The following is a 16,249-nucleotide window of genomic DNA, read 5'->3' on the forward strand; positions in this document are numbered from 1 at the left end:
GCCCCTTTAAGAATATTTATTATTTGTATATGAAAATAAACATTCCCACTATGTACAGAATATTTACAATTACAAACAAATGTATTGAAAATTCAGGGAAAAAACATTAGTCCATTGCTGTACCTGTGACCATAACCGTGCGTATGTTGGCATGACGCAGGTCCTCCAGCACCCCGGGAGTCTCTGTTTTCAGCTTGTTTTGCATGATAATCAAGCCCAGAAAATCCATATTTTTCTCTATTTGATCCCTGTGGAATAAAATCATTGTAGTACATAAACAAGAAATTCTAAATAAGATTTCTAAATGACTTTCAAATAAATAATCCAAAATTTTACCTGTTGATATTCTGCACTTTGTGAAATGTTAGTTTGGACTCCAGCCGTCTGTGTGCCAGGGCGATAACTCTAAAGCCCTGTTTGGTGTAGTCCTCCAGAACCTCTGCAAAGTCCTCGGGTACTGTGATGCATTGTGGGAAGGAAACAAACAAAAGTCAAACAGACAAACAGTCTGATCAGGACCTGATGCAAAGCGGAGGGTCTTGTATCCAGTGCTGGGCAGTAGCTTCACTACAAGTAGCGAAGCTAGTAGTTTAACTACATTTTTCAGTAGCTTGGCGGTAGCTTGAGATGGTCCTCACTGCGGAACACAACATCCAGGGGGCGGGGTTGGATCTAGATCCAACTCCTCCCACTTTATATACTTTGTTCCGCCAAATGAACCAGTATATTTGCGTTGTTGTAGCCCGCAATTAGTTGCAACCTGTGGTCGCCAACGTTTGCTCTTATCAATTTAAGTGCATGTTTGATTAATAATATAGTTGAGAAAGATTCATAATTTAGAAAGTATCACAGTTAGGTGTAAGGAGAGGTACGGACACGTTCCCGACAGTTTGATATCACTGAAGAGATTTATTTGTACATTATCCCACTTATAACACAGCTATTCCTATACGAGTAAATATAAAAACAAATTTATTTGATATCTTAGCAAATAAAAAAAGTAAACCATCTACGAGGGAAACATGTTTCCTAATGGCTGTTCAAAGTCCATACAAGATAAACATTCAATTTATTAATTTCTAAATAACATGCCATAGCCTATATATTTTAATAATTATGCATATTTATACTGTATCCATTAATAGGTCTTAAACTGCATGTGGTAAGATTACTCATAGTAGGCTTACCCGAAATGTTTTACTCCAAAACATTATAGCAAAAAACTTACATTTCACCCTAAAGGCACTACTTTTATTGTAGTCATAAGTAAAGTTAGTTTTTATATCAAAATAATAACTTAATTTAGTTACGACTTAATGCGGAAATGGTAACGTAGCAACACGTGTATGACGTGTCTTGTGGTAAAACTGCCGACCAATGGGATCTCTGGATCGGGATCCAACTCCGCCCCTGGATCTAAATCCAACCCCGCCCCCTGGATGTCGCGTTCTGCAGTGAGGCGCTACTGGGTAGCTTAGCTGCTTTCTAAATCAAATAGCTTTTCAGTAGCTAAGCTCTTTTTTTGACCAAGTAGTGAGGTAGCTTCCACACAAGCTACAATTTTCCAAACATTTCTGAAGTCGTCCTGAATTTGAGAATAAGCGCGTCATTTCAATCGACACAGGACGTCGTTTGTTCCGTATTTTCGAGTTGTGCAGCCTTCATTCATACAAAACATTACCACTCGCATTCTGTGAAGACTCGTGCTCTACCTCTGACTGGGTTATGTCACCAAGCCAAGCTAATATAAAAACATGTAATAAATATTACAATTGAAACTATTAATAGAATGTGCTTTGGCGGGCACCTCACAGACTCACAGTCCAGCAAACAGCCCCAAAATGTGAAGTACCTAGGCCTACATTATGCTTGTATTGCCTATAATTACCAAAATGATAAATTGAAACTGAATAAATAATTACATAATAAAACTGGTTAAAAATAAATTGGATGGATGTAGCAAGCTACTATTGATGTAGCTTAGCTTGCTACATTTCCCAGGGGGGTAGCTTCAGTGTAGTGAAGCTTCATTTAATGTGAAGTAACTGGTAGCTTAGCTCACTACATTTTCCAAGTAGCTTGCCCAGCACTGCTTGTATCACACTGAAGGGGCTTATTTTGCGATAACAATCGTCTGCTGTCACATTATCCCTCTTATTACATTGCTATTTACCTCAGAAGTAAGGTAAGGAGCATCAAGTATTGATTTGAAATATTTTATTTGCTAATTTTTAAAGAATGCAGATCTTCCATCAGGAAACCCTTTTATTTTTGGTTTTAAAGTAACACTCAAATTTTTTGGAAAATACTAATTTTCCAGCTCCCCTAGAGTTAAACATTTGATTTTTACCATTTTGGAATCCATTCAGCTGATCTTTGGGTCTGGCGCTACCACTTTTAGCATAGCTTAGAACAATACATTGAATCTGATTAGACCATTAGCATCACGCTCAAAAATAACCAAAGAGTTTTGATATTTTTTCTATGTAAAACTTCTTATTTTAAAACTCTTCTATAGTTACATCGTGTACTAAGACCAACAGAAAATTAAAATAGGTTAATAGCAGGGGACTATTTTCGGGCACTACGGTATATCACTACGCCTGTTGCAGCCATGTTACGGCAGTAAAAGTCCTTTATTATTACATAATGAGAGTATAGTTCCTAGCCATATATGCCTAAAAAAAAACCTTAAAAGCAACTTAATTTTCTGTCTGTCTTAGTACATGATGTAACTACAGAAGAGTCATGTTTTAAATAGGAAAAATATCAAAACTCTTGTGCGATGCTAATGGTCTAATCAAATTCAATGTATTGAAAATATGCTAAATTAGCATATTTTTATTTTTAAAAAGTGGAGTGTCCCTTTAAGATAAGATGTCACGAATGTGTTTAAACGTCACGAACACACTATATAAAGTCATATATGTGTACTATTACACTATAATTTGCAGCATCCAGGTTAACGTGTGTTATTAGTTTTGAGCGGTTGTTATCTGGGTATAACAAATTGCAAATGTCACGACTGGCCAATCATATTCAAGCATTCCAACGAGCCAAGTAATAATAATGGATGGATGACTAACACTGACCCGTCTCTTTTTTGCACAGGCTGGCCACGACCTCCGGAGCTCCTTTCAGATAAGCATCCATTCGCCGTTCTCCGATCTGTCGGACTACCACGCTCATTCTCTGCAGGGCGGAGGAGAAGGAGAACTGTCGTACAATACCGATCATGTATGACGCCTGCAGGATGAAAAAACAAAACAAAACAGGGCATGTAAAAAATCTCATGTTTATAACAAAACCAATAATTCATTAACAAACCTGCCTGCATACTTACAGAGAGCTCATACAGTTCAGACAGCTCCTGAAAAGAAATCATTAACATATCAGCGCATTATTAAAAACAAGCATTCATACACCTTTATCGAAAGCAGCAAACATTTCATCAGAATGTGTGCTCCTTCAGATTATAACCTATGACCTTTGCTCTACTAAAACCAATTGAGCTATTGATTGTCTTGGATTTATTGGACGGTGGTTGTCGCTCACCATGTCCTGCTCAGGTGATATGACTGGGGGTGGAAGAAGCTGACTGGGCGGTTTTACATAAGTGAGCTCAATACGATCGTGTTGAGCCGTCTCCTCTTCTGTGGCTTCTACGAGAATCTGAAATACATAGAGAGATGTGTTATACAAATTTAAGGATGATTCTGGAATCTGGTGGTCTTGTGAGAGCATTACAGATTAGAAAATCTTGGCTTTGTGATCTTTATGAAAGTGAGCACTGGTTGTTGCGAAACGTAAATGAGAACATTAAACCACAAACTTACCCAGCCTGTAGCCTCAAACATCTTGAGGTCCAGTGGATCTCCGGAGAGCTGACCTTCGATCTTTGTGAGGGAGTGACAGGTGGCCATGCAGGATACGAACTTTGTCGTCACCAAGCTTTTCTCATCAGCTTTTTCTTCTGAATGGTGGAATCTGAAAAAAAGAGATTTTTTGTTTGCAAAGGCACAACGTGTCCACTATGCTAAATGAAGTAAAATATTTTATAAACATTGCTTTTACCTGCCATCTTCTGACCGCTGAATGCCCCACATGTCCAGACCGTCTTCTGTGAGGGTTCCTGTCTGAAATGATGCAGATAAAAAAAATCAATTAAAAAGCTGTAGGATAGTTCAGTCAGCATTATAGCGTTTCATACCATTTTTCTTCCACAAAACACAATAAAGCTGAATGTTTGTTCAACCTCTACAATGGGTTGATAGGTGCACTGGAACAATCCTTCCTAAAATGCATTAAACTTTCGTTTCCAAAGACGTGAAACTCAACGAGTGGTCAGGGGTGTTCACTGATATGCTCACAGAAAAATCGCTGCAAAAGATGCTTTCCAACACCTGTTTTAGCATTCGTTGTAGACCTATTTTCCAAACGCCTCACACCCGTACATTCTTCCGCTGAGAGCTTGAATAATAGACACTCCAGCCCAGTTGGTGGCGATAATCCGCCAATTGCAAGAATAGAAACAAGGTTCCCGGCACAGAGTAATACCGTACCTCACAGCACATCTAACACAAGTCAATGGAGTTGGCAAAAACTACGATAAAACCTGTTGGAATGCGTATTTTGCAGCATATCAGTGAACACCCCTGACCACTCGGTGAGTTTCACGTCTTTGTAAATGAAAGTATAATGCATTTTAGGAAGGATTGTTCCAGTGCACCTATAGAGCCATTATATAGGTAGGAGGTGATACAAGAAAAACTTGAAAATTCTTGGGCCAGCATCATATGTCCAAATTTCAGTCAAAACCTTTCTATTTCATCATAAACAATCTGAAAACCGGGCTTTAAGTGTAAAATACCGAACTTGTCCTTTAAACTTTGATAAAGCAGATAAACTCAGTGGTCAAATCCTGCATTTTCAGCTTTGTCTTTTAGCTAAAGTTAAACCTGTTCTATCTTTTAATACATTTTGAAAGACTAATTCATGCATTTTAACCACAAGGCTTGACTATTGTAACTCACTATACTATGGGATTAGCCAAACAGCGGTATCCCGATTGCATATGGTACAAAATGCGGTGGCAAGACTTCTGACTAAAAAACCAGAACATATTACTCCTGTACTACGGTCTCTGCACTGGTTGCCGGTACGGTACCGTGTTCATTTTAAAATTCTTTTTTAGTATTTAAATCTTTAAATGGTTTGGCCACTCCCTGTCTTTCTGATTTGCTAACAGAACATTGTCTAGTCGTGTCTCTACTAGTGATAGACCGATATATCGGGCCGATTTTTGCGAGTTTTATGTGTATCGGCATCGGACGATATGTGGCTGCTGCGTTCGCCAATTTTTTCTGACATTATTTACAGACTTTGCAGGTCCTGTGACTAAAAACAACCAACATTTCCAAGACAACATCGAAAGCTCGGCCTAACAGCTGATCATAGCTGGACAAACAGGGTTTTCATTTCTCATCTCTATATATATATTTGTAGTGGTAAAAATCAATATCCTTTGCTAATAGTTCCTCGTCATTGTGGAGAGTGCAGTGGTTCCATAGCACCCTTAACTGTTTTTACTATTTGTTAAATATAAAGTTCAATAAATGTTACTTTTTTAAATTGAGACTTTTAACATTTGGCATCATCGTGTCATTTTTATGATGTAAATTGAGTGAGCAAAAGCAGTATCGGCTCCAAATATAGGCTCAAGAAAATCAGCAGCCTGTATTGGTCATCGGCTAAGGCTGATGAAACAAAAATTGGCATCGGCACAAAAAATCCATATCGGTCGATCCCTAGTCTCTACGGTCATCCAATCAGAGAGTGCTACATATTCCAAAATCAGCTGAAAAGTAGGGGTGACTTTACTATTAGATTTTCTCATTCCATATCGGTTTTTAAAGTTAGGTCAAAAACTTAACTTTTTGAATTAGCGTACTGGCTGCCCTTCACCGTGATGCCCAGCCAATGCCTGACCAGCGACCACCTGTTGAACCAGTTTAATCCACCTACCCGTTCATATTCCTCTCTCTCTCAAGGGTTTTTCTCCTTCTAGGAGTTTTCCCACAGGGTTTTCTCCTAGGGGTTTTTTCCATCCCATGGAGAGTCAGCCAACATTGGTTTAACTTAGCACTGTCCTGTATATGTTATATTATTACTACGCTTACTTGTACGGTTTATTAGCCGCTGTATTCTGCTTCTTATATTATCTATTGATTTTTCTGTGTTTTCCCCTACATCTATTCATGTAAAGCTGCTTTGAAACAATTAACAATTGTGAAAAGCGCTATATAAATAAAATTGAAATGAATTCAATAACAAATAAGACAAGGTGTTTCTTTGAATACATGAACATTTGACAACTAAAGTGCCACTGAAACACATGGGGCAGTTTCACGAACAGGGATTAGACTAGTCCTAGACTAAAATAAATGTAAGAGCTGTCCAAACTGAAGCTTGCACTGACATATCTTAAAATACATCAGTGCCCTTTGATTCACCTCAAAATGCACACAAGTAATGTTTTTAGTAAGGCGTGTTTGTTAAAACTAGTTGTATTTCATAATTAAACCTGGTTTAAGCTAATCCCTGTCCGGGAACCACCCCATGAGGTTTCAACACACAAAAGACTTCAGTCTCCATGCTGTACCTTGTCGAAGCACACCAGGTTCAGCTGGCCACAGACGTTGATTCTCTGTGGACTGATTGAGAAAATTCCTACTTTCTTGAGGCGCCGTTGAGCATAGACAATGCCGGCCGTCATGGCTGCCGGTAGGGCAGGAGGCACTGTGATGGTAATGATGTCCAGAGACTTGACAATGATTTCCTTAACTGATTCCTGTCAGGACACATACAGTATCACACCAATGAAGTTACAATTCTTTTAAACTTTGAAATTACAATTCATTTCAATTTTCTTGACTTGTTACTTTCCTCACTAGGCACGAAAGTTAAAATTAATTGTAAATTCAAATTGATTAAACTTAAAAATGTAAGCGCAACAAGAATTTTTTCAGGGTGCCTTTTTACAAAAGTGCCTAATTTGTTTCTTTAAAGACAAAAAGGGTAGATAACAACCTGGTTGATGATTTTCATGATCAATGAATAGATAAAGACCAAGCTGGCCACGCCCACGAGACACAGCAAGAACAGGTAGGCATCTCTGTACAGCTTGAAGTCTGTGGGTTTAGGGTACAGGATCGAGCGGATGAGCTGGCCTTTAGCGGTGCTGAAGCCTGAAAAATATAATTGCATGATTTGTAAAAATTGAAATTTCAAAACCTAGTAAGCTGCCTAGTGGCTACATAGTCAGAACAACCAAAGAAAAAAAAAGGAACATATTAATTACAAAGGCTGTAAATCAAGTAAACTTCATTGGAATTTGATTGAATGATGCTCATGATGACGTAAACTGATATCACATGTGTCTTTACACACTATTTTATTTATCTCAATACTGACTGCATCAAACAGGAAATGTATAAATACACTCATACCGGTTCTCACCACCACGGCTTTGACCATTTCTCCTGTGTAATAGCGGGTCTGAATGACATTTGTGCCACAGAAGAGCGTGTGCCTTTTGTGTTCCTCCGTGCTATAGATGGCATCATCCTCCCCACCCCTCTTGTCCAGCTGAGGGTTCGGAATATCGGTCTTTGTGACCGGAACACTCTCACCTGTAAACAGGACAAGAAAAGAGGACAAATATATCTGTGAGACATTTTATTAAAAAAAAATACTAGCAAATTAAAATGAATTATAATACGTTACAACAAGCTTATATTTGTTAATAAATTTGTAATTTGCCATTTGTATCACCATCAAAGAGTTCATTGATATCCAGATGACTTCACATCTGGTTGTGGCCAATCACCTGTGAGCATGCTCTCATTAACAATGCAGGTTCCACAGATGAGCACGGCATCACAGGGCATGATGATCCCATTGCTGGGGATTACGATGACATCACCGGGAACCAGATCTGTGGACAGGGCTTCCTCCGTTTCTGTATGGCGCAAACAAATAAAGCAGGGGACAGAGAGAGGAGAAGAAAGACCAATGAAATAAAGCACACCTATTCGATCTCAACAGATCACTTATTACCCACGCTCCCTTGCACAGGATGCTGACTCATGATGACTTCTGCCACTGCCAGGGGCCCTGAAAGACGGTTGTTACAAGCGTACTCATTTTAGTGTCAGGAAAGAAACTGAAACATGATCGTACCGTTGTCGCCCCTGTAGATCGTAACTCGAACAGTACTGTGTGTCGCCACCATGTCGTGTAGCATTACGTATTGCTATAAAAGAAAAGAATAAACATTCCTGTGATGAACAAATAAACATTACAACAGAAAGGATAACGTGATAGCCCAATAAAAAAACACATGTTATCTGATAATACGTCTCTGTTAGGCAATCATTATCAAAACAGTGACCTTGTATGCACTCCATGATATCACCTCATCCCCTTTGTTGTATAACTTTAAAGGCCTACGTATAATTCACTTTTATGTATACGCGACATAGACTGTAAAAAATATGGATGTAGTGTCCGTGACATCACCCATAGGTTTGTGAAGAGCTTATTTTTAGCCATTTTGGCTGCATTGCGCATCACTCGTGGATAACCGAAAATTTTTAAAGAGGCGGGACATGAGTGAAGCTGAGGTGGTTATTTCTGCTGTAAAGTTGGCCATTTTAACATGGAGTATTGACTCCCTTTTGGAGACAGTCTCTAGCAGCCTGTTTATGAATTGCAGTTTGAGTCACTTCCGTATTGGCTTTATCAGAGATCAGAAGGTTGCCCCTCGGTACGCGAGGGTCATTGTACAGCATGCGCGAGGTAATTTTCATCATCAGAATAGTATGCACATACTGTACACGCAGCACCAGATTTTCGTAACTGCGGGTACTTGCACATACTTGAGTATGTAGGCCAGGAGAGGTAAGTGCAATTTGTGCAACATGCATGCGTTGAACGCCTGTGTATGCGTACAAGTCAAATTTAATTTGTGATCCTGAAACACAAAATCAGTCATAAGGGTTGAAATTGAGATGTATACAATCTGAAAGCTGAATAAATAAGCTTTCTATGGACGATATTGGCCGAAATATAACTTTTTGAAAATCTGCAATCTGAGGATTCAAACAACATATAAATATAGACAAAATCGCCTTTAAAGTTGTCCAAATGAAGTACTTGGTAACCTATATTATTAATGATATAAATTTACAAGTAGCAAATTAAAAAAATATCTTCATGGAACATAATCTTTACTTAATATCCTAATGATGTTAGGGAGAAAAAAAATCTGAAATTTTATCCCAAATTATTGTTGGCCATTGCTACAAATAAAGAGTTTGGTTCCAAAACGCAATAAATCCATTTTGACTAATTTCGGTAAAAAAAACAACTATTTTCTGTTACAAACTTTCAAATAGAATCTTTAGTTTATAATAACATTAAAAATTCAAATACATAATTAGTTTTCACAGATTTATTATAAAAACGGATAATTTTTCCACAAAATGCAATAAATCCATGACAATTTGATTATCTTATGATTAATGATTTGGGACAAATATGATGTTATAAAGACTAGACTTAGATTTTTTTAGAACGGTGTGCGATCCCCTTTAGAGTAAAATAATGGAAAGTTTTTCATAAGATCCACTGGGGTCAATGTGTTAGCATGACAGAAGCTTGATGCTGGCAGGAGAACAAGCAACAGCCGGCATTTTTCTGTCTACTGAGTGCCTCTTGCATACATTTTTTTTATTTTAATGGCTTACGTTTCTTTCCCGTCCCAAAAAAACACCACAGGATAAGCAATGCCATCAAAGTATTATTTTGTTTTTGTTTGTTGATCACAAAGTACAAGATGAGGAAAATTAGGAAACGCGCGCCATTGTTGTTTACAATGCGTGGAATGGTGCGTTGTGATTTGTTGAGCTGATTTATTGAATCCTGCAGTGAAGGAGGAGTGCGTTTATCACTTTTTTGGGAAAAAAGGAAGAAAAGATGACAGAACAACACAGCGGATATCGGATTTTGTGTAAAATGAAGAATTTACTTTTTAATACTGACCAGATACAATACAGATTTTGGCGGTAACTAATTTTTTTTAAATGGCGTTTATCGCGTTCTGGAACCAAACTCTTCAAAAATACCTGTGCGACTTATAACTGGTTTTGTGGTACAGGGACGCACATACTTTGCAAGGTTGTGCTTTCTAATGTCAAAAAACTAAGTATACTTAGGCCTTTACACTAACATAATCAAATAGATTTGTGTATAAAGTATAAAGTTAGATTTTGGAGACAATGTAAAATTACAATTGTTTTATTTAATAAATGTCTCTGGTCTCATTTCAAAAATATTCATGAAACCTTAAAATTTCAAAAATCATTCAATTTTATCGACCTTTTAAAAATGTTTTTTTAAGCTATAAAGATCTTTGAGCAACATTGAGCAAATTAAATTTATACTGGTTGAGTGTTGCTTGTCCGAGAAATGTGGATGATGTAATGCAACGTTTCACATTACGTAACTGAAACACAAGTTCATGCTGTCGTTACTGTGTGTGTCGTTTACCTTTTTAATAGTGTAGAGAGAGGTAGCTATTGATATAACGGACATGAGGATTATGGCCATTGCATAGTAATAATATTCATCCGTACACCACAGGATAACACTGAAGAGCTGAAAGATGTAGAAAGGATTGAGGACCTGAGGAAGAGAAAGAGAGATTAATATCTCTTCCTTTATTTAAACTTCCTGAGAGAGCAAAAGAGAGCAGTCAGCAGTGCTACGTCATCCTGTCATGACACGGTCTGGATGGCTTTCACATCTCATATTCAAACACAGGAACCGAGTCCTCTTACCTCTTTAACTAGCAGCTTGAAAAGAGAAGGCACTTTCACATCTATTTCATTCAGTCCGAAAAAGAATCTCCTACAACGGACGGAAAAGAAAGAGACGTGAGGTTTATGTTTGATGATAAACTTCAGCGTAATCCTTTTAGATAAAAAGGAAGTTGTGGTGGGAATGCAGCAGTGTCTGACTAATTAGGAAAAAACTCTTAGGACCAAGGGTCAAAAGCCATCACAGATTAGCAATCACATTTTTTTTCTGTTAAAGATTTCAGATGAAAATGAAGCTGATTGAAGGTTTCACCTGTACTCCTGCTGGTCTTTGCTGAGCCCATCACTGTGCTTTGAATGAACGGAGGAGCAGGTCATGGCCAAATCTTCTAGACCCCTGTAAACCAATATAAACAAAAGTATTATAAACATTACCCAGAATACCACAAAGCAAAATTTACACCAATCCATCAGTGTTTGGTGTAAATCGTCCTGTTTTCTTACTTCAATACTTCAAAGTTCTGGATTCCATCATTCCAAAAATATTTAGTGCTGTGGAGGGTAAAATAACGCATCTGTAAGGAGACAAAGAAAACATTAAAACTGATGATGTTTGAACCATGTAGGAATATTGTAAAACATTAAATTAGGTGAGACCTGCACTTGCGGATTCTCTGCAATAGGGATTTTCTGGGAGGCGGAGTCAGAATGGTTGTGGGCGTGGTCATTAGCCTGGGGGGTCTGAGAGGCCAGGGTGTCATAGGGGTTCTTCCCAGGGGCCAACATTATCCGAACTTTCGCCCGGAACCAGCGTTTAAACTCGTCCTACAACAGGATTATAAATTAACAAATGGGCAAAATAAAACTATTGACTTATATACACACACGAAATTATAGAAAATCCAGCACAAAATGATAAACTTGTTTCGTTATTTCTTATTACGGCCTAATTTGCACCAAACTGCCATGATAAATTTATCCAAGTAAGGTCATTGTGCCATAACAAATATTAAAAGAATCCTAAAATATTTATTTTCAGTGTTGGGGGTAACGCATTACAAGTAACGTGCATTACGTAATAATATTACTTTTTTTGAAGTAACGAGTAAAGTAGCACATTACTTTTTAAATATACACATTAATATTTGAGTTACTTTTTCAAAAAATTAATGCAAGTTACTTTTTTAGTTTAATTAATTTGATTAAAAAAAGATGTACTGAATTAAACCAAACCTAGTCACATTATGCACTCTATGCGTACAGGCCCGAGTCAGAAACTGAGATGGTAGGCCATAGCTCGACATTTTTGTGATTAAATATATGCAACTTCTGAATGCAGAACATTTCAGTCATAAACACCTTCAAGGCCTAAATGAGATCAAGACTCAGCCAAAAAAAAAGTAATGCAAAAGTAACTAAAAAGTAACGTAAGCATTATTTTCCATGAAAAGTAACTAAATAACATAATTACCGTATTTACCGGACTATAAGCCGCACCGGAATATAAGCCGCATCATTCAAAAATGCGTCATTAAGGTGAAATAACATATATAAGTCGCAGTGGACAATACGTCGCGTTTAATTAGAAAATTATTTCACAAAATCTAAGCCGAAGAACAGACATTTAATCTGGAAAGGCAAGTTATTCAACTAAACAATAGCAGACAGAACAGCAGGTTGAATAGATGTCTGTACGTTAAAGTAATATTATCAGTTATTTAAACGATAAACCATACCATACAGAACTTACCAGGAAGGTTGAATAGTCTAAATTAACCGAACAAGCCAACTAGCAAAGTTCGCAGACTCGTCATTTCGCATTACTGAATCCATTAAATTACATAAATGCAGGAGCAGCATATAGCGGACTCTTGCGGCTGTAGACGGTAATGATGTCTCTTGCCTCATAATTGTCAAAATTAATTCATACTGACTTACAAGGCGCACCTGACTATAAGACGCAGCATAAGTTAAGAAAAAAAACGCGGGTTATAGTCCGAAAAATACGGTAGTTACTTTTTTGGGAGTAACTTAATATTGTAATTACTTTTAAAAGTAACTTTCCCCAACACTGTTTATTTTTAAAGTGTGACTGTCAGTTAAACAAGTGATGTACTGCATTGCGCGTCACTCGGATAGTATTCATTTGACAATAAATACAAAATTACACACACTGCTAATTATAACTATAATTAACTAACTATTATTATAACGTCTACTCATTCAAAAATGATCTGTGAATCACAAGAGATGCCTTAGAGGGGAGGGTTAGCTGTGAAGCAAGAAGAGGACATCTCACAATAACGTGAAAACATTTCGTGAAGCATTACATAATTATCTAACTGAAAAAAAAATAGGAAGCACTGTTCTTAAAGGAACATTTAGCACAAAAATGACAAATTTGTGATACATACAGTGCTTCGTAAGAGGGCGACTTCTGCTTCTCTGACGGAGGCCCGTGTGCAGGTGGCCTTCACACACCATTCGGGCATCCAATAGAGGAGCAGAAAAAGAAAACCGCCCGTGCAGATACCGCAGAATCCGACCAGCGCCAACTTCCATCGGCACAGCCGATATCCACGAAGCTCCTTAAAAAGACAAAGAGAACGAACGAAGAAATACACAAATGAATGATGAACAAACAAATAAAAAATACACAAAACAAATAAACTAACAGGAGCTAAATGAATGACATTGAAATGAATGAAATCTAAATTGAAAGTCTTGTTTGCCAATGTAAACTGACATTGTGATCACAATGAATTGAAAAAGAAAAAAGACGTCTCTATGGCTACATACCATCTCATCCTCCAAACCCTTGTTGACAATCTTTACGTCTTCTTTCTCCATCCTGAACTTCAGTGATGCCTGAATATCTGCTGCGCTCCTGAAGACACACACAGAGATCACATGCTGAGTGTGTGTGTGTGTGTGTATTTGTTGTACAGTAAAAGTTGTACGAGAATCTCAACAACAGCTGTTATATCATTGGGCAGTATCGTCCTGCGCACACATAAACACAAACACATTAAGGAACTGTCTGTCACGACTATGATCGCTACAGCTGAGTACCATGCTGAGTGAAACATTTTTCTGTTTACTGACAACAGCTGTCAAACCATTGCGTTATCCAAAAGAGTCACGCACACGTGATAACTCATACAACTCATCGGTCTTTTTAAGCACCTATAAAGAAAAAAATATCTTACAGGATATCTTTAATGGAATCAGTGGCCGGTGACTTCTTTTTCCGAGGGCGCTCGATGCAAAGTTCGTCACAACATGCATGTAGCCCGTCATGTGTTTGGTTCGTAATTTTAAAATATTTGTTCTGCACGTCGAGTGATCATATGTGCATTACATGTCTTGTCAAAATAAGCACCTGCTGCAGACGTGTTTACGTCATCGCATTTGCCAGATACTCGCGTAATCTCATACGTAATCAGAGTTTACTGTTAAGGGAGTGTTTTGTGTGTATTTTGTGAACGTGAGCATCTCTTTTATCGTAAACGGTTTTGACGCGTGTGCAGCAGGCACTTATTTTGACAAAACATGTGATGTACATGGTTCACATGACGTAAAAAACATATATTTTGAAAACACAAGAAACACACGACACTCCGAACACTTTTTTTGAATTCGCGCCCCTCGGATGAGCAGTCATGAGCGCCACTAAATGGAATTCAAAGATGTTAGTACTAGGGCTAAAACAACTAATTGAATATTCAATAAAAGTTGAAAATGCAAATAGTGTTCAACAAATGTCCTCATCGATTAGTTTGGTCTGTAATGTCCACTGCAACAGCATGAGCAATTATAAAGTCAGGCGCATTTGCCCCAAACGCAGACAAAGTCACCAAACAATTTTTTTATTAAGACATGAAATTAAACTTTTATTAACAAACATTGCGCTATTGCCTCCGCAATCATTCTGTTAATCGTTGTCAAAAGGGGCGGCCCCACTAGACCGAGCATGCAAATCATTATTATGTAAATAATTTTCGGATGTTGCTGCGAATATGCGCGGGTAGTAGGCATGGGCCGGTATAAGATTCTGCCGGTATGATAACCTTTAGCAAAAATACCACGATTTCACGGTGTTGCGGTATTGCCATTGCAACACTAAAATGAGCTATTTTTAAAGGAATAGTCTACCCTTTTGCCATATTAAACTATGTTATTACCTCAACAAATTAATAAATATATATCTTTTATCAATGCGTGCACTGTACAGCACGTCGTGAATGTGTTAGCATTTAGCCTAAACCCATTAATTCCTATGGTATCAAACAGGGAAGTCACCAAACACTTCCGTGTTTTCCCTATTTAAAGACATGAGGAGTTATACCAGTAAGTATGGTGCCACAAAATAATACTTTTTTTTGTACCATAGGAATGAATGGGGCTAGGCTAAATGCTAACACATTCACAACGCGCTGTACAGTGCACGCATTAAAAAAAAGATAGGTACGTATTAATTGGTCTAGGTTGACGTAATAACATAGTTTAATATGGCAAAAGGGTAGACTATTCCTTTAAATGCCAGGTAAAAATAAAGCCTTTAAATTATAATATGCTTTCAAAAAATATATAATATTTTTGTAATGTATATTAAATGTAAACACCAAATCAAATACATGACTTAATGATTTAATGAATTTTGTATAAACACAGCTCATACTTTGGAGACGGTATCACAGAACATTTTAGTGATTTTGAAACCTTGACTGTTTAGAACCTCGATATACCTTGAAACCGGTTACCGGCCCATGCCTAGTGGGTAGCGCTTCGTCCATCTTTGCTGTTCAGTAAAGAAAAAATCTCGCTGATACAAAATCCCAGGACAGAGTTTACCAGACTTGAACTTTGGTACGCAGCGAAATATCTTTGCATGAGCTTGCGTTTCCAGTCTGACACATTTGCATGCGTATGAATGGAAGTCAATAAAATGAAAAGTGTAATGTTACCGCCCCTTAACTCCCACTGCTCTGTACTGTATAATAGTGATGCGTGGGTCCGTTTTTTTCTAACCAGCAGGTCCTGCTTTTATGACATTTTTTGGTCTGCCCCAGCATGCCCTGCAACACTGTATCTACTTTTATAAAACTCGCCCGGGACCATTAAATAGACATACTAGGCATTGTAATTTAAATAAAAAACAGGCTTTTTCCAGTCTAAGAGCTTGAAAACAGCCATTAGATTACATCATAACTATTTCTAAGAACACCGGTCCCAAACATTACATTTAGCAATTTGACCTTCTTTTCTTTTAATGATGTAAATTCCTGACTTTAACTCATTCTCCGCCAGACTTTTTTTGAAAAGTTGCCCGCCAGCATTTTTTTTAAAAAGTTGCCCGGCCGGCATTT

At 37.7% G+C, this 16,249-nt stretch overlaps 1 protein-coding gene across 3 annotated transcripts in view; it reads right to left on the reverse strand.

Annotated features, from left to right (window-relative positions):
* atp13a3 (ATPase 13A3) overlaps positions 1-16,249 on the reverse strand; it is a 54,174-nt gene that overhangs the window by 21,281 nt on the left and 16,644 nt on the right. For all 3 annotated transcript variants that reach the window (XM_055183529.2, XM_055183528.2, XM_073876183.1), the window contains exons 3-21: positions 13,680-13,767; positions 13,295-13,468; positions 11,538-11,705; positions 11,385-11,455; positions 11,194-11,277; positions 10,902-10,971; positions 10,612-10,746; positions 8,242-8,314; positions 7,889-8,020; positions 7,509-7,691; positions 7,090-7,247; positions 6,662-6,850; positions 4,075-4,136; positions 3,837-3,987; positions 3,556-3,672; positions 3,344-3,370; positions 3,093-3,246; positions 337-457; positions 124-248 (exon numbers count right to left, since the gene is read on the reverse strand). In XM_055183529.2, the coding sequence (XP_055039504.2) occupies positions 124-248; positions 337-457; positions 3,093-3,246; positions 3,344-3,370; positions 3,556-3,672; positions 3,837-3,987; positions 4,075-4,136; positions 6,662-6,850; positions 7,090-7,247; positions 7,509-7,691; positions 7,889-8,020; positions 8,242-8,314; positions 10,612-10,746; positions 10,902-10,971; positions 11,194-11,277; positions 11,385-11,455; positions 11,538-11,705; positions 13,295-13,468; positions 13,680-13,730 (2,245 nt within the window). In that variant the 5' untranslated portion in view covers positions 13,731-13,767. The remainder of the gene's footprint in view (positions 1-123; positions 249-336; positions 458-3,092; positions 3,247-3,343; positions 3,371-3,555; positions 3,673-3,836; positions 3,988-4,074; positions 4,137-6,661; positions 6,851-7,089; positions 7,248-7,508; positions 7,692-7,888; positions 8,021-8,241; positions 8,315-10,611; positions 10,747-10,901; positions 10,972-11,193; positions 11,278-11,384; positions 11,456-11,537; positions 11,706-13,294; positions 13,469-13,679; positions 13,768-16,249) is intronic.

This window comes from Misgurnus anguillicaudatus, chromosome 14 (assembly GCF_027580225.2).
Source record: "Misgurnus anguillicaudatus chromosome 14, ASM2758022v2, whole genome shotgun sequence".
NCBI lineage: Eukaryota > Metazoa > Chordata > Actinopteri > Cypriniformes > Cobitidae > Misgurnus > Misgurnus anguillicaudatus.